This window comes from Melopsittacus undulatus, chromosome 8, assembly GCF_012275295.1.
Source record: "Melopsittacus undulatus isolate bMelUnd1 chromosome 8, bMelUnd1.mat.Z, whole genome shotgun sequence".
Lineage (NCBI taxonomy): Eukaryota > Metazoa > Chordata > Aves > Psittaciformes > Psittaculidae > Melopsittacus > Melopsittacus undulatus.
Genome location: NC_047534.1, coordinates 40,999,732 through 41,022,734, shown reverse-complemented (window position 1 = coordinate 41,022,734; position 23,003 = coordinate 40,999,732). Strand labels below are relative to the sequence as shown.

The following is a 23,003-nucleotide window of genomic DNA, read 5'->3' as shown; positions in this document are numbered from 1 at the left end:
TGACTGTTAAAAATCAAAAGTACTTTCTTACTCTTCACATGTTAATAGATTCCTGCACGATTTTCATTGTCCTTACTTAACAAATGATTCAGATAAAGACAATTAAGAGGGAATAAGCACCTTAAAACATCATTTCAGTTCAGATTAATAGCTCTGGGGGAGAGCTTGGCTGTTTTTAAGCAAAATGATGGAAAACATACCAGTGTAGAGGTCCAACCCCTCACATGTTTACATAAGAAACTTGCCTTAAGTACACTTAGGTATTCAACCTAACACAGACAATATTAGCCCAGACAGATTTGCAGTATTTGTCTTTAGGCCTGTTTAGCTGAGACCAGTGCTTTCTACATATTTTCTGCATAGCTAAGATTGCAGTAAGCTGAAGCACATACCACTTCAGCTATTTTAAATGCCTGACAGAAGGAAAAAATCCTCTGAAGTTAACCCCTTTGGTTGTAAAGACTAATTCTTTAATGTAACTGGTCTCATTTCATAGTATCTGTGTAATTATTCAGATGCAACTTAAACAGAGGCTAACATTTGGGACACCTTTTAAATACAGAAGCTGACACCTCCCCCCCCCCCTTATTACAATGGAATATTTGATAAAGGAAATTTGAAAGAGAGGAAGACTCCCATTTTGTAATTTAGCAGAACCTGAAATGCAACGGTAGTAGCTATTACATTACATAGTTGTGCCACATTGTCCTGCTTTGCAGTATCACATATTTGTGCCATAGTATTTTTCATTTCAAATAAAAATAATTCCCCCCATTTGCCATCGACAAGAAGATCACCTTTGAGCATAATATTCAAACAGTTGTTTCTCATTTTAGCCACAGTTCAAAACTTAAATTCTATCCCTATGCATTGCATTCTGGTATTTCACACTTTTACACAGAAGCAGCCACCTTCACAGCTGGGATCTAGTCAGTAATGATGCTTGGCAACACCAGTTTAGCTACACTGCCACTAAACCACCACTAAAAGCAACAAAACTGCAGTTTTTCATTTCAAATAAAGTTTGACATTATTCTTCATTACTAAAGCATCACAGAGAAATCCAAGTTCCAAATATAAGCACAATCAGATAGAACAATTTGTGTATAGTCTCCTTCAGAAGTAGACTTTACTTGGTATTTTTAATTGATTATTGTCTAGGGAAAAAGACTAGCTCTTGAGAAAAATGGGAAGAGGACTGGTAGTGATGATTTCATTACTAAATGACAATCTCATTTTTTTCCCTTGAGGCTTCTCCAGTGTGGCTTCCTCACTAACATCATCAATCTTAACTTGCTTTCAATTTATGATGTGGCATAGAAAAACTAATTTTATGGTATCCCTCTTCCAGTAAAGGACCAAAATAAAGCTTCTAATTTACTTAATGAATAGTTACATGATGAATTGGAAGATTTTTACTGGACTGTCTACATTGCTCATTCCATCTCAATGAGTTAAACAATGTGGGGAGAAAAAAAAAACAACATATTTACAGCAAACAGGCCAACAATAAGAAGTAGACATAGCAGCACGTGTCTGGCCAGCTGTTTGTCTCCGGTCTGTAGAAGCTGTTCTTCCTGTGCCAATACACAGGTTTGAGCACTGCAATGACTCATGCACTGATCAGCTGAAAAACAAATGAGGATTTTTCATGAGGCTTCCTAACATGTTAATGTAACTTGCCAAGTTAAATTCCCTTGTAAGCATCTGCAATGAAGTCACACACACACGATATTAGCTTTGACAACAACCTATTCAGACATCTATTCCAAAATTAAAGAGTACTTCATATGTGCTCCTAAAAAGAAGAAACTTTCTGCATCAGAACTCTTCTTTCAAAAGTTTAATGGAAAGTTATATCATGGTAAACATTTGAAAACACTACTAGAAATGAACTTAGGGTTAATTTCTGCAATAACTATTTCAAATATACTGTCAGCTCGAATTTTTACTCTGTATCTCAGCATTGTTGAGCTCTAGACAAGTTCTGTATTATTAACATGGTATACCAGAACATACAAAAAGATCCAAACATACACTCAAAAAGATCCAGACATACTGAGAATGGATGCTTGGCTTCCAGCCACAGAGATCTAAGGAATTCTGAGTGTCTTCCTCTAGATGGCAGTGAAAAACTTCCTGGCAAGGACATACGTAAGAATTTCAACAAGATACCTATCACAGTAGTCCAGTGGGATAGTGGAAGGATTTTTAATTATTGCAGCCAAAGTTACACAAGTGTATTCATTAAAATTAGCTTTTCCTGATGTATGGTTCTGAAGTGTTCACTCAGTATGGCAAAAAAAAACTTCCACTCAATCACAAGATATTTTCTACATTATCTTTTAGGATAAGAAAATTAAAGTGGCCTTCTTCTATTACTGAAAAGCATTCTTGTGATGCTTGTCTGAATTACCTAATAGGTAAAATAGTTGGCAATAGGTGGAAAGCTAGTATTTTGTGAGAGGAGACACAGCTAAGTATATTTCAGTGTGAACTATTTAGATTTGTCCAAAGTTGCATCCAAGCAAAGCATAAGGATATGAACTTCCTTGTAAGGATGTAACAGAAAAAAAGAAAGGAAAATAATTATAAGGGAAATGTTGCATTGCAACTAGCTTTGATTACTGAAAGCGATGTACAATGAGAATGGGCTGAGCATGCAGTTTTCCATCAGGTGCTGAACAGTCGCTTTGATTCAATTTTTTTCTATTTCAGTGTCTCCTAAGGCCCCCCATAGTCAACTCTCCATCCTTCTCCTCTAGACATGAATAGCACAGCAGCATGGACATTTGATATAAGCTGCAATAATTACTTGCTCCTCTAGACCTCATCCAGGTTTTTCATTCACTTGGTGCATGATTACAGCAAAGGCTTCAAGACTTTTTCAGAAGACACAAGATACGAATATGAGGATGTAAAAAAGTGTGTTTAAGCTGAAAACTTCAGGCAAAGTAGGGTTATACATTCAATGTCCTAGCATCCAAATAAGGCAATGATAGAGAGGTAGTGTCTGAATGCTCAGAAGAACATGTTGAAGTAGCTTAGTAGTAAAAAAAAATTATCAATCCAAACCAACTGTATGCCTTGAGCACTGAAAGATCACTAATAACTATCAGGCAGAAGAGAACAAACACCTAATCAACCCTAATGCTTGAACTGAATATGAAATACAAGTTATCCAAATAGAGTTGAGGAAAAAAGCCCCAGCAGTTTCATTGTGAGAACAATACACATAAATGTTGTAGAAGAGTTTGTAGTATTAAACCAAGGAGATGCTACTGCTTTACCTGTCTCAATTGGAAGAACCTTGCTTTCAACAGCATTTGACACTGCTTTGTTTTCTTTAGCACAGGATAATTCACCATTTGTCGTTTGACAAGAACAGCAACCTGTTAAGCATATATAGTAACAGGACAGTTAGCTTCCTTCACTACCACAATTTATTTTCCAAGTATAACAATATAGTCTATATAGCTTTAACTATTATGCTCCAAAATAACCCAAAGGAGAAAGCAGACTTATTTTTTCCAATTTGCTTAGAGGGTAAATGTGTTACAATGCTAATACAGAGAAATATTTAACATAGCACTACCACCATGAAAGAAACATGAGTACTTTAGCTAGAGGGAAATCATCACTGAAAGTGATCAAAAGGCTACAAACAAAAAAGGAAGATTTGAAACACACTGAGTAGCAATACTGTTGGCATATAATTCATTCTCAGAGAGACAGTTTAGTGGGTAAACAATCTAAGATGCCTCATGGACTGCATTTATCACATCCTTATCAAGATACCACTACTTACATAAAAACCATACACATGGTTTCTTTCCTGTCAACTTCCCCCACCCTTACAGTGATAACCATCAAACTTTCCTTAGAAACATAAACCTAAATCCTTAGGCTATTATATCTAGATTTATTTGTGTCCTAGTGAAACACTTGAAGGTCTAAAAAACCATCTTTCCCAGGCCAGAATCAAAATTGGAACACTAGTTTATTGTATTCTGAGTCATGCATTCTTTTGCAAATCTATTTTTCTACCTCTTGCTGCTGATGGCTGTGCAGAAGATCCTGGAGAAGGCTGTGCAGAAGAACCTGGAGAAGCCTGTGCAGAAGAACTTGGAGAAGGCTGAGGCACAGTGGCTGAAGCTCGATTCCCCTCATTCCCTCCCACTTCAACCTCCTCTACTTGGCTACGTGGTGAATATGGGTTCAATACCTCATAGCTTGACTCTTGCCTATTTCTGTTCATGCACATTAGTGAGATACCTGACATCAATATACTGACGAACAGGACCCCTGCTGTGGTAATTATCTGTTAAGAAGGCAAGTAAAACACATTTAAATATATATATGTGTGTAGGAAAATAAGTGCATATATCTAACTTCTCCATTTCAAAAACGTACTAAGAAATGCATCCAAATAAGAGTTTTCTATATTTACTGCTCTTATATCTTGTGGCACTGAAAGAGCCATCAGTACATAGCACTAATTTTCCTTGTCTGAGTAACTTTTTTTCTTAGTGGCACTCCTATTTCCATGCAATCCAAAAGCATCCCCTCATCATCATGTTTCCAGCTTAAGTTCTATTAAGGTACCTGTTAGTTCCAAAGAGGAATGTCCTCTTGTCAACCTCTCGCACAGCGCTAATTTTCATGTTTTTGACAAGGAGGAGCATCATATTAATTAACCTTTCCTTCTAAACATCTGCCACCAATACTCAGAGTCCACTCGAGACTATTCAATACTTGTGAAAGTGCCGTATGAATAATCCAGAGAGACTCATAGACTCTATTCATAGGATGGAGGGGAAACATGGCAAATATCTACACTAGTGCACTTTACATCCTCTGATATGAGGAACTATTTATTGGTAAAAACAGTAGTTCATGCTCAGGAATTTCAATCCATGATTGTGCAGAGAAGTGCAAGCAGTTACTGCCACACAGGTAATGCAGACACTATCACAGAACAAAGGCCATTAATTAGCTATTGGATACTAACAATTTTAGATAATTATCAAGTGAGACTACAAATTAGTCACCAGGAAAAGGACTCTGCAACTCCCTACCACTCCTTCTAAGCCTTTCTTTGGGAAGCCTACCCCCTTTTTTTCTTAGTCATAGTTGCCTAACCATCAAGGCGCCTGTTCAAACAAATCTTCCTAATGGTTTATTACAGAAATACATTTTTGTATCGATCTATAAGCATTCTATAATGATACTGTTATTACAGAAGCCTGTACTTCAACTGAAAGCTACTTACATAAGAAGGAAATAGAGAACACAATTTCTCAATAATGTTTTGGACATGGCAGAAGTTTGAAGTGACAAGAACAGAACATATTCAATTCATACCTGATATTTTCCATAGAAAAATGCAGAGTCAATACTACTGCTGTTATGTTCACCAACAATTAGTAAGATTCCCACCAGTAGTGTTGGGACTCTGAAAGAGCAAAATAGGACAAAGTAACATATTCAGCATGCTCCCACTAATCCTACAGGGAAACATCCAAATTAACTTACCCCCATCCAGCTATGATAATAAACCCAATGGGAATCTTTACTGTTTCTCTCTTCCTCAATAGAAACAAAGAGAAAGATAGAAAACCTACAAAAGAACCAAAAGAAATGCCTTGCTTATTATTAAAAAGGAAATTGATAAATACAGTCTAGAAACTCTATGATGTGACCTGCTCAATAACCAAGATATTTTTCTCAGACAGACCTTCAAATAGTCCAAAATTGCTTTTCTAGTTGCATTTTGAGAAAGTAAAATAGAAACACCTATTACTTTAAAAAAAAAACAAATCATATCAATAATGTAACATTGAAGAAATGTCAGGACATTTTATATTAAGCATCCACTTCTAAATATTTAAAAAGGTTCACAAGTGTATAAGAGATATCATAAGAACATTTAAAATACAAGTAACTAACTTCTTAAAGTATCAACAGCAGTTGTTCTGGACTGGCACTCTTAAGCAGACAACAGATTATGTTGTATTTGCCTACAGTATTTCTTTAAAAACTGACTAGTCCTTTCTAAAGTCACTGATAAATGTAACAAAATATTTTATGTATATTTACATACATAACTATATATGTGAGTATCTTCTGGAACAGCCTATTTTATTCACAGCTCAGAATCTCAGCAACATTCTTCATGCTGAAGCAAAGCTAGTAGTTATGTTAGTCAGTACTGATCATGAGCTACCCATTTCAGCTAAACACAAACACAGGTTACTCCACAAAACCACCACAGACTTCTGGACTCAAGAATGGTGAAAAAAAAAAAAAAAAAAAAAAAAAAAAAAGGAATATGTTTCCTGAATAGTCAGTCTCTTTTTTAATTATACAGATAAAGTTCTCTGAGCTTCTTGATGCAGCTTTAAATTCTGCCTATTTCAAGGAATTCTTTTGTTAATCACCTACACCTACAGAACACACATGCTTTTAGAAGTTATGATTGCTGTGTGAAAGAAACTTTAAAGCTGCTTTGGTATTTCCTTTCATTCTGTATTTCCTACTTTTTTGAGGCACAAAGTTTTAAAATCCATCTAATGCTAAATAATTAAAATCTTAACTCTGCATTCATTTAAAAACTGCCAATAAAATTTGAACTAGCTGAAGGGCAACCCTCCACACTCACACCATTTAGAATTGCTTCTGCCTCCAGAGAGGGCTTAGTTTTTGTTACAAGATAGCAAGGCTGCTGTGTCTAGCAAAGACAAGACCTGACCCAGATACAAGCTTCTAGTAGCAGAGGCAGTGCCTGAAGCAGCCCAGTTCCACTAATTTGGCACAATTTACATGTATGCATATATGTAGATTTACATACAAGTGAAAAGAACAATTACTCTGAAGAATATAATAAAATTATTCCAGAACATTAATGTTTTATTACAATACCTGTTTTGCCTAGAAAAATCATACCTGTCCACAGGTAGGTGCTATAAAGTGAGCTGTAGAGGAATATAAATACGAGGATCTGCACAGTAAGGTCTTTCTGTTTAACAATGAAATTCCATGCCACCATTCCAATGCAAGCAATAAACTGAAAAGAAAGATAAGATGCCATCATTTAGATCGGGAAAGCACAAAAAAACTGAACAATATGCTTTGAAATTCCACCCCCAGACTGACTGGAGTGTGATTTTATGAACTGGACACTTCTCATAGCAAAAAGCACTGCAGCAGTAAATTCAGTATTACGCATATGTCACCAACTACGGTACGCTATTTTCAGGAGGGTTTTTTTTGATAGCAGTTATATAGCTCAAATAAATTGGAAATAAGGCAAACCAGAAAAAAACCCTCATAGTCTTTATATATCTTATAATAACAAAAACTTTACATTTTAGTTAAGTACAAACAATTTATCTGAAATAATCTGGACATGAATATATTTGTTCAGCCAGACATTTGTTCAGCCAAGAATTATACAAGTTTTCACCCAATGGCACTGGCCATATGACAGTTTTAGTACTGAAGGAATCTGAAGATAGGTTGAAATATTATGGAAACAGTAAGACAACAGTTAAATTTTGTTTTTTTAAGATGAAATGTATCTTTACTGTTACAGACAAGAAATACCTGCAGCTCTTATACATGACTCTTTTTCAAATAAAGGACTCCATGATCAGCCTCAGAGTTTACATACGTATATATATACACATATATACAATTTGTTTAAACTACTGAACACTTCAAAAAGCACTACCACACACATATTACAAGTACAGGCTGCACTCACTGAATTTAACAGCAGTTGTGCACTTGACTTTAAGGGAAGAAGGAACATGTACACTCCATTTTTTTCTCAGTTTAAATAACAATTAAAATTAATCCAGAGCTATTTGGTTTTGCCCTTCCCTAGCCACAAGCTACACATTCCCACACCCCTTCCTTACATCAGCACTGGCACCTCTCTCTCCGATCCTTCAGGAAGCTGCTTCTGGGATCTAAACCAGCAGGGGGATAAGTTTCCTGTTTAGTTCCTTGAATCAGGTCACCATAGAGTCAAACACACACTGCTGCAGCTCCTGGCATTGCTAACTTCAGATTGGCATAAATCAGTACAGAAGTGCACTCAACAGTCTTAGGCAGTAAATAAAAATGTATTTCCGAAACTGCTCTCCATTCTGACTGCTTATTGCTCTGCTTGAGAGCCACGCTTCCAACATCAGCTATCATTTTCTTCAAGGGTATATTTTAAGGCACAGAAATTGTTTAGACAAGTCACACATCAGACTCCCCTGCCCTCCACAGATGGCTACAAAGGTATCAAAGTAAGACATTTAAAAAACCAAAACTCTTTTAATTAAAAGAGACTGTTAAAAAACTAACAGCATTCTTCTTACTACTGACCTGAGCAACAAGTAGATTTGTTGTAATCATATGAGGAAGCTGTTTGTATTTCTTACTCAGAAGAACAACAATAAGAGACCACATCTGTAACATTCAAGAAAAAAAAATAATTTAAGACTAAAAACCCCAAAAAAACAAGATAAGTATTCTGTCAGGCTGTGGTGAACTTAAATATACAACAAATCTTCTTCAAAAGTTTCTTAGCAACAGGATGGCTGTAGTCAGCTCTACAGCATCTGCTGCCAGTCCCTATGCCTAAGCAACTACAGCCAGACGAAGCAATGCATCATGGTGTTCTCATGGTGGTGAAGTATTCCCACAAAGCACCAAGAACCTGCCTGAAGTGTGTAAAAGCCTGGTCATTCCTCAGGACATAAATGATCACAGTGAAGCCTGGCAATTTAGAACTTAAAATTCCTCACCCTCCCCTGAATCTCCTAAGAGGACCCATGACAGCAGGAGGTAGTGCTCACTTGTGGCTTCCTTCGAGGCACAGTTCCAAGACAAGAGGACTTCAGTGAGACAATACCTTGAGAAAATTCCAACTCCCTCCAACACAGATGTTTTTATTTAAAAAAAGCAAACAAAATAAACACCCTATCTGTACTGCCTACAAACCAAAGGACAATTCACATCAGATTTCTGGATTATCATCCCACTTTTAAAGCAAAGTATTTCTAGAAAGGAAATCAGTAAAGTAAAATTAAAACTTCTAAGTTAAACATTTTCATTAATATTTCATTGAATAAACACCCAGTGATGTTTCTGGAGCTGAAATTTGTATACAGCCTCCATTACTGTGATATCCAAGCACCTCACATGGCCTGATGTAATTATTCCCTGTGGTGAAACCTAGTACTGCTCTTCTCCCACACCCTGTTATTTAAAAAAAAACCCCAAACCATAAAGGACAAACTCCTAAGCCCTGCACTGGTGCTCCTTTCACTTACCCTCCTTCTTTTACAGTGCAGCTTTCCAGCTGACCCATTGCTAAATTAAAAAGGTTTTTAACTCCTTCCTCATTCTTCTGCAACAGGATAAGATGAGAATATGAGTCTCATGACTCAATTTACTGCTTGTGTACTAATGCTACCCTGCCATGACAGCATGCTTTTGTATTTCACTTCATCAACACCTACCAGAGAAATGAGGCTGACAATACTTATGTCAAAGCTAACATTTTGGAGAGCAGATGCCAGTGGGTTGGGGTCCATAGATGGTATGGTCAACAGCCATGCAGAAACATACATAATAGGTGCAGACACAAAAGTGCTTATTACCATGCCTGAGGTAATCTGAAAACAGAAATAAGAACAGAGTTATTTTAATCTCAAACTAAACGACTTGCTTCCAGGAATACAATTACTGCCAAAATTAAACCTTTGAATTAAACATACAGAGAACTTCAACAAATCACTGATTTAGAATTTGAGCTAGAAAGTATCCATTTTATATATACGGTTAAACTAAACACTTTAACAAGCTCCTGAAATATTAGCAATAGAGAGCTCCATACTGCAAATTCTCACAGAGCTTTTTCATGAGTGTCAAATATTCTCATGACTACAGTCTAGAGGTGGATTTACAATGTCACAATTTACTTCAGATGCAGAATTTACATTGCAAATAAATGAGAAAACATGTAGTTATGCAAATACTGATGTGCACCAATTCATGAGAATAAGCCATATATTTACATCTAAGTGATTTCTATTTTGGCTTCTCATTGTCTTTATTTTCTAGAATTTGCACAGTATGGAAGTATAAGTTGTTACTCATATTCAAGATCCCATTTTTAAAGAGAATTTCTGAGTGTGCTGGGTGCAAAATTCTATCTTGTAAAGTTTACTTTTAGCCTTTTTTTTCCCTTTTTCTTAAAAAAACAATAAAACAACAAAAAAGAAACCCACCACAACAAAAACCCAACTAAACAAACCAAAAATAGGCAACATTAAAACCAGTGAAAGTCAACAAGAATATTTCAATATCACTTCAACTCGTAGAAAGGAAACAGTTATAAAATTTGTATTTTAAGTTGAAGATTGATACTCTTTACTATTAAAAAGAAAAATGTATTTGCATTGCAAGATTTAACTGAAAGGTACCACAACAGAATAAATTAAAGCATAAATTCTATCATAATTTTTCAGCATTAAGCTAACACTGTTCTTAATGAAGTCAGTAACATAGTACCTTTTTTTTTCTCTACAAAAACAGTAGCTTCAAGATAAGGAAACAAAACAAGACCAAACAAAAGAAAGTTACAGGATCTTTAAAGTTATCCCAGTTCTCCCTAATAAAAACATGAATAAGATAAGTGTGACGACTTATTCATGTATGTGTACTATCAAGACACTTGAGACATCAAGAAAGAGTACTTTGCTTAATAGATTGTTTTTCAGATTATTAAAGATCTAGGGAGTACAATTAAATCTAAGGAATCTATATTACAGAAAAGCAAATTCATCATTCATATTTAAGTGTCTCATTAACAAAGTTAAGCTCAAAGCTAGTAAAATGTTTGGGAAAGTTTAACTACGTACAATTCCTACTTCCATATTAAATTGACTTGCGAATATCGCAACACCAGGTGCTGCTGGAAAAACTCCATAAAGAAATGCATAGTTTGATAAACTGGTGTGGTTGACTATGCTGTCACTCTTGTCCAAGAGTTCCACCATTTCTCTACAGAGAAATGGCATCATAAGTCTGAAAAGAGATGGAAAAAAAGTAATTAAAAAAAATAATTACTCAAGTCATAGCAATAGACTTTTTACTCAGAAAATGAAACAAAAGAAAATTTAAGGTTTGTTTGAATAGTATTTATCAGAAGCAAAATACTGACATGGCTTTGAATGATTGCCTTCAGTTACCACAACATTTACCAGTTGATTAAAAGTTTTATGCCACAAGTTACACCAAAACAAAACAAAAAACCCCATCACAGTAAAAATGACAACAAACTCTGGGTTATGAGCACATTCTCTGATTGTGCAGACACGTTCTTTGCATAAAACTCAGATTTGGAAGGGTAAAATATTAAAAAACCCTCCTTTTTCAACTGTTAAAGTAGTAGTAGCTATAAGCAATCAACAGCTTTGAAACTCACACCACCTTTCTGCAAGCTGTCAAATAACAAGGGCGAAGATTTGGCCAGCAACAAAACTCTACATCAATGCTGTTTTGTTTTGCTCTAGCAATACCCCAGATCTCACACAGACTCACTGTGTAAGCCTTACACAGCTAATTACATAAACTCACCAGTAAAGCAAAGTGGCAATATTAAAAAACTTTTTTTTTCATGTTCTTACAAAATTTGCTGTTGAGCTGGTTTGCAAACAAGGTCTTTGAGTTTGCTACTTAGTTGTACCGATAGTCAAATGCACTTTCAAATTTTACAATATAAACTTAACCACCAGACAATTGTTCTGTTATGTTAATTGTAGCTCTGCAGCAAATAAAATATTTAGCTCACCAGTAACTGAGATATAGTCAAGGGAAAATAATGATGGCATAAGTTCTAAATATAAGTTGTCATTTATTCATGCTTAAAAGCCAGACAGTTCAAGTGTAATGTGACTGGTTTTAAGCTGTTTCAATATAGCTGCTTCAAAGACTTACAGACAAAACAAGGAAATAATTTAGAGATGTATTGTGTAATCCAAAGAAAATACAAACACTAACCAAATAACACTTAAACTCACCCTTGTCTAACTATTTACCTAGTAAATTTTAAATCAAGCTAGAAATTTAAGCTAGTAAAACTCCAAACACCCAATTGGTGACAGATGGTCTGCAGGCAGTCCATGAAGCCACAGCACCCCTGATGATTTTTCTCTGCAGAGCCTGACAAGTGGTTTGTGGTCTGCTAAATTTCCTTGATAAGTTAACAGTTGTATACCATCAAAGAATCTGGGAAGCACCCACCCAAAAAACTGGAAGTGAAACATTCTATCAGTAAAACAATTTTGAAAGAAAAGCTATTTGGCCCCTATATTCAGAGCTTAAACATCTAGAGAACAAAATTACAAAAGTACATAACTCAAACTTACAGTTTAGCTGTGATGAGAAGGATCAGTGCAACAAACATACCCTTTGTCAGTTTTTTTGTTTGTCCCACCATAGTTAATCCAAGGTAAAAAAGTGCAGAGCCAGAAAATGAACTGCCCAGTCCATCAAGGAAGTTTTCAAGGTATTCGGGAATTTTCTGGCCAAGAATAAAGTTTGAGGCAATTCCTATGAAGACCATGAACACAATTGGATTCTGCAAAACTCGCAGGAGTGCTAGGCCCACTATTTTGATTTTGCTGTGTGACACAGTGCGATTATTCCTCCACTTCTGGATTTCACAGAGGATAAACCCCAGAGGGTTTAGCATCATAAGAGATATTGGAGCCACTAGGTAAATGTACTGGAGATATTCTGGGTATGTGGTTTGATATAAAGCTTCAACTAGAAGACAGGAAATTAAAAGTGATGAGTGATAACATTTCTGTACAAAAAAAACACATTTTATTTGAAATGAAATTTTGCTGCCTAAAAACTAAAGAAAAAAAAATTCACTATTCTTCAGAAGTAACTGCATTTATAACCAATATTAAGATGATGAAGTGAGAGAATTATATCCAGTTACCATTAGGCACTGTCATCTTATAAACATATTAAAGATCAAATATTAACTATCCCACTATTTAATGATTCTATGAATATTCAACATGTACAGAAAAAAAGAAATAATATAACAAACCCCTGCACCCTCTGAGTCATACCAAATGCTAAAAAAAAACTGAAAAAACCAAAAGCACAGGAGTTTTACTGTTTATTTCTGAATTGCTTTTCCTCCCTCTACACATGAGAGTTGTGCAAAATGAAATGCATCTTTGCAGGACACAAGTTGTGTCTTATCTTAGGGGAGTCTCACATCTCTGAAATTTAATCAGTTTTCAGTGGGTAAGTCAAGTGTGATCTTTCTACATTGATTCACTACCAAATAAAAGATACATTCTCACATAATTATTAGTTCATTCTCTGGGACAAGAGTTGTAGCTGTCATTCTGATCCCTCAAGCAACTTTAAATCGGGAGCATTTGTTTTCATTGCTACTGCATACTTCTGAGTCAAGGCAGAATTCTTCCTATTTCAAGTCTGTATTAACAGCACTTCAAAATATCATGAGAAGACTCTGGAAAGATATACAAGATGATTCTATTCTAGGGTGAATAAAAAAAAAAAAACTTAACAATGTTTTTAAAGGAGGATTTGATCTTTTACCTGCTGTATAATGTTATTACTACCAATAATTTTCAGAAATATGCAAAGTGTTGCTTCCCATTTCAGTTTTTCCTACCCGAGTTTGACAAACACATTCTTCCCCAGGCAGAAGTATCTAAATATGCAGATGCAATTCTACCTGTACTACAAAGAATATTTATTTTTAAAAAGGGAAGTACTACTGAATAAATACAACTACTAGACCTTTCTGTGGGCTAACTTGGGACCCAAAGTACTAAATAAAGTGTAACAGCACTAAGCAGTCAACTGTTGCAGGTATTTTCATTTCCCTGTATACTAAACCTGTTCTCTTTTTTTTGAAGTTTTCTCTCATGACTATGTTTTTCAAAATCCAAAATGATACCTTCATATCATTTAAGCATCTGCTAAATCAGCACTTAACTATAAACAGTCTCCTCCTTTGATTGAATAAACTTGACATTCCCAATCGGTTGATTTTCAGTATGTAAGAAAAGACACTGAAGGTGTTTTTCCTCTTACATGATTCAAGTATGTATATGACAGCTACCTAAAATCCTGAACAATCCTGCTGAGCAGAACTATGACATTTGCAGTTAGTTACTGCATTTAACAAGGCAGTTTAACACTACATATATTCTGATAGATAAACCCACATTAAATATGCTGGACACTTTTTTATCTAAGTAAATTTTTTTTCTAAAACCTCAAAGTAATGTTTTTATGCTGCTTTATATAGAATGCCCATTTCAGTCACGTACAACTCAATGTAAGTCACATGTAAATAATGCCCAAGTAAAATATTGAATAAATCATTACTTTGTTTTGGCAAAGTTTAACTGTATACTAACACAATGTTTAAAGCCTGCAATTACTTTAACTGACTGGCCTATGAAGTCACAATGCATTTTCCTGGGTAGGAAAAGTGGAAACAATGCAAATCACTGAGTCAGTGGGAATCATTAAAAGAGTAAAAATTATCCACAGATATCTCAGATGAAAAAAACCTTTTTATTTTAATGAATTGCTGATTGCAACAAAAACAAAAAGATGCTTTAGTACTTGAAAAATCATTTCTTCCCATCCCACCTGCTCAAAATTACATATAAATCACACACTAGTTGTTCCTGCTTAATACAATTAGCACCATTAAAGTTATGGTAGCTGAATCATCATCCACACAACACTTCCGCTACACCTGTGCTATAACATTATAGCACGAGAGTTGCTCTGTCAGAGTTGTATCATCTCATCCAGTAATAAAAAAAAACACCAAACAGACAAAGCTTTCTATCACAATAATTCTGTCTGCATGGGGGTGGGATGCTAGCAAGTTTCTGTGACAGTTGGTTTTCACCCCAACATCACTTTGTAGATTAGAACTGTTTTAACAATGATTTGTTAAGCAGCAAAAAAGATAGCACAAAAGTTATTAGAAAAATTACCTGGTATGAAAATGCAGGATGTTATTTAAGAGTTCAAATTGCCTTTTTAAATAGTGTTATCATAATACACAGATTTGTCAATACCGATTGCTTTCCTTTACAAATTTCAACTGAGGCTGCCTTTAAAAAACATTTCCACTAAAAGATCAGGTTTTGCTCAAAGCACTACTTATCACCATATATAAAAGGAATAAGCAGGGCATTCTTTGTTGCTGGTCCTGCAACCATTTCAGAGAAGACACTAACAGTAAGAGGTTTGCACAGGTGACAACACAAACCAAACACTGCTGAAAGTTTGGGGATGGGAGAAGAGAAGAAACAGGAAAGGAAATAAGCAACTCAAGAAATAAATAACATGAACACTGTAGGGCTTAAGGGTTAAGTATTACTGTAAAGCTCTGAATTTGCTAAATGTTGTGAATTTGGCTACACTGCAAAGAGAAAAAATATTAATCATATCTTATAAATCATGAAATACTTGAAGAAAAACGTAGCCTGACAAGAAAGTCATTCAAACTAGGAAGAATGCTTTAACTAGAAGGATACAATCTAAGTAAGAAAAAGTTTGCAATTGCGTTTGTCTGTATCTTATACATATCCAGCAGATTTGAAGAGATTAAGAAAGACTGAAGATTCTCCTGAGCACGCTGCCCTGGAACAGGGAGAAAGAAACTGCCAACTGCTCAAGTAATCCAAAATATGGAGTTATTTGTTGTTATGTATATTCATGAACTGCACGTTAAAGATTCCCTTTTGTAACTGTTTTTCAATTCTGTGATCAAGTATCTTGCTTTTTACTTTGCTAGAAAAAACTTGATTTCTTTTTTTGTTTTTAGCCTTGATTATCCACCAGCCACATGGGAAGCCTGAGAAGAGGCAGCACTGAAAACTACATTGGCACAACAGAGCCTCCCAGGCAGGTAAAAAACTCTGCAATTCAGACAAGTAGCAGGTGGGAGAAACTTGCTATAACTCTGGATCTCTTATAACTCCAGTATCACAATATACATGGCTAAAATCACGTTAACATACCATTAAGAAAACTTATAAAAGCAAAATAAATAACACTGCTTGGAATTCAGAGTATAGGCTTACATGAATACACAGCTATACAAGTTACACACCGAATGCCCCTCTGTCTTCTGGGTTTTTTTTTGTTTTTCAGCTCCAGTGGAATAGTAGTTAGTTCCATATGTCGAGAATGGCATCACAGATGCCTAAAATTCTGATCTGGGACCCACGGCAAGTTAGCATAAATCATGTAGCAATTTTGCTTTTAAAAGACTAACTTCTTCCAAGTCTATATCCTAAAGCATGTCTACTGTCTAGAATAGAAGAAAGATTAAGGGACAAAACATGACTGGCTGCATAAATTATGTTAAGCTCACAAAAATCAGAAGTTTCTTTTGAACAGATTTAATGTCTGACACACACCCCACAACAAGTAAACACCAAATTATGGTTAGATATTTCCTTTGAGCTACACTAAGAGCTAATGCCAACCAGTAGAAAAACCCCATGCTATGGCTGTTTCAGAGGCCAGAGGTACAGGGTCATACTTTGCAAAGCAAGGAATTTTGGTCTTGAGGGAAACTCTGGCAATTACCCATAAGGAGAATTGCCTGAAGCAAGTGCAAGGTAATTTATACCAATTTTGAAATTATACTCAAAATAATTTTATTTTACTTTTTAATCTGATTTACTTTAACATGACAAGATCATACAGACAACAGTAGTTGGATTGATTTAAATTCTGTATGATTTATATAAACAGTTTTCTTCCCTTACTAAAAAGTACATGGTCTGAAATCAAGAAACGTGACTTGAGAAATGGCTTTGACAGCCCATAACTTCTGTTGTTAATTTCAAATTATGGAAAAATAAAAGTGAACATGTCTAATATACTGACAAATAATTTTAAAGAAGAAAGCATACTTACCTATTGGATATCCCAGTGCAAAGTCATTGCTTTGTGTAGCAAAAATAGGGAACAAACCTGCTTTGCTAAATCGATTCTCAGGACTGGCTACCAACAATGTTAAAACACAGACTAAGAAAAACACAGCAGCTTTGGCAATTAAAATACTGTACAGGAAGGACCAATGCACATTGGAAAAGTTAAGTACCACCATGTTTTTGAACAATAGAGCTGGGAGTGCAAAACGGGACACAAAATTTCCCAGTCCTTTGGCCTGAGTTGATGTGATGATGTTGGCTCTTCCAGCTATGTAGCCACAAAGAATTATTCCAAAGCATTCTAACAGGGCTGGGAAAAGCCTACTTATTGACATAGAAGGAGTATCGCTGGTGGCATTGAGTCCGATTTGTCCAGGCAAAGAAATAGACATATTAGCTATAGTTGAGAGGTTCTCTGCATCGAAGTCTGAATAGCTATCCATTTCCTTTCGCCACCTCTTCCACAAAGAGAGTATGAAATGATCTCATCTGTAAAAGAAACAAAAGTTTATATTAACTTCCAAAACTGTGCTTGTGAATATTTACAGTATTAAGCTTGCTGTCAGAAGAGTTTACACTTACAAGTGCATTACAAATAAATAATGAGGCAAAGCAACAACTCTGAGAAAGATGAATACTGAAAACAGACTCCATACACATGTGATCTTTACACATCTTCTCACAACTCCACACAATTCAACAAGACAATTGATAGACGCTAAAAATCCCCAATGAAATTCAAGGGTAACAGTGAAATATTAAAACTAAACAGACTGGACACTCGAAAAGAAAATCTGTTGGAAATAAGGGAGATAAACAAGGACTTTTTAATTTTTTATTCTAGGACCTAAAAACCATTTTGAATAAATTACAGTCCTTCAGCATTTTTCCAGTCATTGTTTCAGAAAACAGTAATTGCTAATTCTTACTGCATATTCTTTGCTTTTCTGGACTGCCATTAGTTAGTTAGCCTAATTAACTTGCTAACAAAAAAGCACAAGACTCTACGTATTCGTCAGCAACTTGTAAACATTCTTACCCACTCAGCTTACTGTCAGCTCTGAACTACAATTCTCTTATACTCTTTGCTTTCAATTATCAATTTTTTAGTTTTATAACTCCTTTTGTTTGCCCCAGGATATCTTATCTCAGGTCCTCCTTAAACCATGTCTTACTTGATCCTTTTTCCTTCACAATAAAAATACACTTTAAACTCCCAATATTAAAATCCTATCCTTGACCTCTGTTTAACTATTGCTGTTCACCTCTGCTTCCATGCACCCAGCTTTACGTGTGGTCAAGAGGCTTCCTTCACCTCCATCTTTAGATCCTATTTAAATCCAGGTTTTACCCTTGAAATAACACTTATCAGAGTGCTAAGAGGCCAAAATCTTCTTGAACTCTCAGCATTGGTGTTCCATCTTCATCCTTTGTGACAGTCATACACCTTTATCATAATAATTCTCATACTGGTATTTTGCCTTTCCCATATCTTCTGTAACTACAGCAGTTCTTAACTATCCTCCCATCTCTACTTACATTTACACAGGAGGGTCCATCTAAATTTCTGTAGGTGCTGATAGGGCTCCTTGTTCCTCTTTTGCCTCCCTAATTCTTTGCTACACAAACCCATACTTTTAAACCAAAGCTGCACCTAAATTAAACACCTCTCTTCCCTCTGTATTAAAATTATTATCCTTCCTCATAAAACCACTACAAAATATAGAAGTACCCTTGTTCCCATTTTATAATTCATTACTTAAATAAATACGGAGAAGAGTGACTCTTGAGTTGTATCAGTCAGTAGCACATGCTAAATCCTGCATCTTCCTCACTACATCAAAACTGACATGGATATACACCCACACGTCCTACAACTATCTTCTGTGAAATGCCACAGGTACCCCTGCAGCCCTCCTTCAGGCTATCTTCACCTTGAATTTCATTACAAGGGACCCCATAAAGTCAGTCAAATGTAATTTTTGGTGAACCACATACATGAGTTTCAAAAGAGAAACTGCATTACAGTAAAAGCTGCTCAGAGGGCTTTAAGCATGAATCATCTTTTCAGCTCCAGAGATGCGTGCATCCTAATACATTCACAGGTAACTATCTGTTGCAGAGCAGTGGGTATTTTCCAGAAAAGAAAGCTCTTGCACAGTGTGCTGCTTAACATAGAAAATACACCTCTCAGCCCCTTTTGCTCTATAGGACACATGCATTTACATAACTGTTGTCAGATTATGTAACAACTAATTGCAGATTTAACATCCAACCTCATCATACCTGGGGCTTCACTCAAACTAGCATCATATTTAAGCAAAATGCCCTCAATTTTCAGTTCTTAATGAAATAAAAAATATTTATCTGATGCAAGACCAAACCGTTATATATTCTACATAGAAATTCACCTGTTCTTACAATAAATGTAAGAAATTAGCTAGTCAAATGACACTAAAGTAAGGAAATATAATACAATTCCAAAGGAAAACGCTTAGCTTTGACTCCATAGGGCATATGATTTGTGGTTACCCCTTCAGGGACTGAGGCTTGAGATTCAAATCCTTGAAAACTCAGCTATAGATGCATTGTTGGGAACTGCAGGCCAATAAAGACAAAGCTTTTAGTCAACAGCAGATAAGCCAGTGCTATTCCTGTGTCAAACATAGCTCCTTGCAGCAGACTGTCAGCTTGCAGTTGTAAGGGATAGCACAGCCACCACGAGAGGAAGCCTGGTATGAAGATCAACAATAGACAGAGAGCAAGGAAAAAGTGCAGTTTACTATTCCTTTGAAACAAACTGGAGCACTGATATTTGCCCACTTCTCTTGTAGGCTGTCAATATTTGTAAAGTGTTAAAATTCACCAGACCAGAAACTCCATCAGCTGTGAGTTAAGCAACATCAGGTTCCTCTCCAAACACCAAAATAGAGAAGTCATCTCCTTTTCCAGCAGGAAAATCCCTTTTGTCTTCTTTTTTAATGAAAGTCAAAGACAGTATAAGAGAATAGAAGAGATAACCTCAATGTTCATCTTCTCTCTGGTCTCTCACTCTCAAATTTTCAGCTGATACTCACTCTCAGGATAATTACTGTCACACTGGCAAGGCTGTGCATATTGTTCATAAATTATATCCCACAACGTGACCTCGTTTTCTACTGTAATGCAACATAGAAACATCCTCAGCATGACACATTATTCTATTCAGAAGGCTGAAAGTGGAATGGGGCAGGAAGAGTTCACATTCTGGCAGTTCTAACACCTTATCCTCAGTGCAGATGAGAGAATGTTCCATATGCATTTTCATGTAAGAGTTTATACAATAAGTCAAAGAAGAAGCAACTTTGGAGAGCTACAATGATAAAATTATGTGGGAAGAAGTAATTCACGCAATTCCTATTCTTGCAAGTTAACCACAATTTTTACTTTTCCTTTACTGGTCTAAGAAAGCAAATGGAGGACAAGATCATAACAGCAATTATTCCAAGAAGTGGGCCACTCATAGCTTGAAATTCAGACAATATCACAAGAAATAATCAGACTTTGGTGTTTCTGAACACTTGTATTTCAAAACCACATTTCCTTTTTCACTTTGGTTTTCTATGCTGCGATTACAGACAGCACCTGTGCAGCAGAGAGGCGCGGGAAGCTACGTTCACAGGAAGCCCTAGGAAGTTGAGGCCTCCCCTGAGCACAGGGCTGCCAGAGCTTGCAATGGCAACAGTTAAATCTACACCAAAATTTGCAACAGTTGCCAACAACGCAATACACCAAAGCAAAAAAACCCAAACCAAAACAAACATAAACCATACCTTTCAATTAGGCTCATCTTAGGGCTTGCCAACACATAAATACATACTTGTGAAGCAAACAGCAAAACGTTTTCCAAAAGACAGATTATTGTCAGCACCCCTTTAAAAGCTCTTCACTTACCCCACTTGCCAAATAGGGATGAAACATCGTTTGACTTACAGCAAGAAAGCCACAACAAAACCAATGCCTAATACCTACCCCTTTCCTGCCCATCACTGCCCTCCTTTCCATGGTCACTCCAGCTAAAAGCACACAGCATTTTCAGTCAGAAACATCCCAGATAAAAAATAACAGCACAGCTCTGTGTGACAGCTGTCTCTTTAGAAAATAAAGCCAGAAGTCGGGGGAAGGAGAGGGTAACTTACCTACTTAGCTTTTGGAAGGCGCCTTGGCACAGGGGCACATGTAGAGGATTTGTACTCTACCAAGGTGAGAGCCTGTCCAAGGCCGACCCCGCCGGTACCGCGGCCCAGGAGGGGAGGGCCGGCCCGGCCCGGCCTGCCCCGCCCCGCCAGCCGGCACTCGCAGCCGGTGGGGCCGGGGACTGAATGTCTGTCTCGCACCGCCTCCCGCCGCTCGCTGAGCGCTCCGGAGGGCAGGCCCGGGCCGGCCCAGAGCAGGGCCCGCGGGTGGGCTGCGGGTGGGCCGGGGCACAGGGCTGCGCGGCGTCCGCCGGCGAAGGGAGAGGAGTCAGCCGCAAGATGGCGGCGGCGCGCGGCAAGCCCCCTCGGCCGCCGGGCCAAGCTCTCCACGGCCCCGGTTCGGCGTGACCCCGCTGCGGCCTTTACCCGAGGGCTGCTCCCCCTCTCAGGTGCTGCCTTCCCGGACACGAGTGGAGCAAGCTCCTGCCTCCTGCGGCTGCTTCGCGAAGCAGACCAAGCTCCCTGCTGCCACCTGCCCTCAGCCGAGCTCAGGGCCCGGTCCGGTGGCGAGGCGCTGCCTCCCAGTGGGGGAAAAAGAGAGCGGGGGCAGAACCTGCAGTCACACCACTGGGGCAAAACACAGTCCCCGAATCCGGCTGAGGCCAGTGTGGGGCTCACCCCCATTTATCTGCCCGAGTCAGGGCTACCGCCCTCGGCTGGACACGGGCCGATAGCGGGGCTGGCCCCCAGCCTTCCTGCCTGAGGGGCAGCCCTCAGCACTGCACTTTGTACGCTAATTCAAACTGTTTTAGCAGTTAAGAGTACTTAAAACCAAAACGCCATGTTTGCCACATGGCATCGGGTCCCCAAGGCTGGTAGCAAGTCAATTATTGCACCAGTAAAAACTAAGATACAGCTTTCTCATGGCTTCCCGTTTGTAATGCGGTTGAGGAGACAGTAGTTCACGCTGCCCGTTTGCTAGAAACTAAGCCAGATACTGCTGCCACAAAGAGAAAGCGTGTGAAGTTGTGTCTATTGTATACTTTCTTCTGTCATTTATTTGACCTAAACCAGCTTGTCTCACTTGTTAACTGTAGCAGACATATGGCAATAGGTGTTTAACTGTAGCAAGTGAACTATCCTGTCAGACATGATGCCATCCAGAGTACTCATGTTCAGAAGCTTTCCCCCCTTCAAACTGGGAACTTCAAGCAAAACCAGAACTGCTCCTCTTCCACATAACACACAAAGGAGACCAAAACAGAGGGGAAAGGCAAACAGTCTCAACAAAAAGAACACCCAAAACAATACATGTGATGAGTGACAGTTTATGAAGCACTGTCTCAGATATGATGTAATACATTCACCGAGTCAGTTCAGTTTACAAGGTCTGCCATCAAAATGCTTGCAGGAGCCTTACCTGAGAAACAAGGCAGATAGGTACTACATATAAAGAGCAGCAACATCAGTAATAACAACAAAAAACCCCAAACTACACGTGTTTGAGAGAATTAAATGAGAAGCCAGGATAGGGTTAAGAAAATTCCATAAAGAATGCAGGCAGGGATAGAAACTTCTAGGGCTAAAAACGACTGTTGGAAACTTTTAGAAAGTACCATATTGTTGATATTGGAGGTCTTCTTTCATCTTAATTATAAGGTACTGATACTGAATGAGTTTTGTGTTGCTGCATTAAAAATATGTACACATACTACAGACCCCAACTGACATTTAGCAGTGATACTGACACATTTGTTTGGCACCTGACAAAGGCAAATTTGAAACTGACTTGGATTTG

General features: G+C 37.3%; 1 protein-coding gene across 2 annotated transcripts in view; it reads right to left on the bottom strand.

The window, feature by feature from the left end:
- Positions 1-21,791, bottom strand: part of GPR155 (G protein-coupled receptor 155) — a 28,779-nt gene extending 6,988 nt beyond the window's left edge. The window contains exons 1-12 of one of the 2 annotated variants that reach the window (XM_005152594.4): positions 21,209-21,791; positions 17,014-17,519; positions 12,432-12,831; positions 10,923-11,088; positions 9,519-9,674; positions 8,380-8,463; positions 6,946-7,066; positions 5,536-5,620; positions 5,365-5,455; positions 4,048-4,321; positions 3,291-3,392; positions 1,494-1,627 (exon numbers count right to left, since the gene is read on the bottom strand). In XM_005152594.4, the coding sequence (XP_005152651.2) occupies positions 1,494-1,627; positions 3,291-3,392; positions 4,048-4,321; positions 5,365-5,455; positions 5,536-5,620; positions 6,946-7,066; positions 8,380-8,463; positions 9,519-9,674; positions 10,923-11,088; positions 12,432-12,831; positions 17,014-17,473 (2,073 nt within the window). In that variant the 5' untranslated portion in view covers positions 17,474-17,519; positions 21,209-21,791. Of the gene's footprint in view, positions 1-1,493; positions 1,628-3,290; positions 3,393-4,047; positions 4,322-5,364; positions 5,456-5,535; positions 5,621-6,945; positions 7,067-8,379; positions 8,464-9,518; positions 9,675-10,922; positions 11,089-12,431; positions 12,832-17,013; positions 17,520-20,842; positions 20,870-21,208 lie in introns of those variants that run through there. The other variant, XM_031052263.2, reaches the window with a different exon arrangement.
- Positions 21,792-23,003: the final 1,212 nt, after the last annotated feature.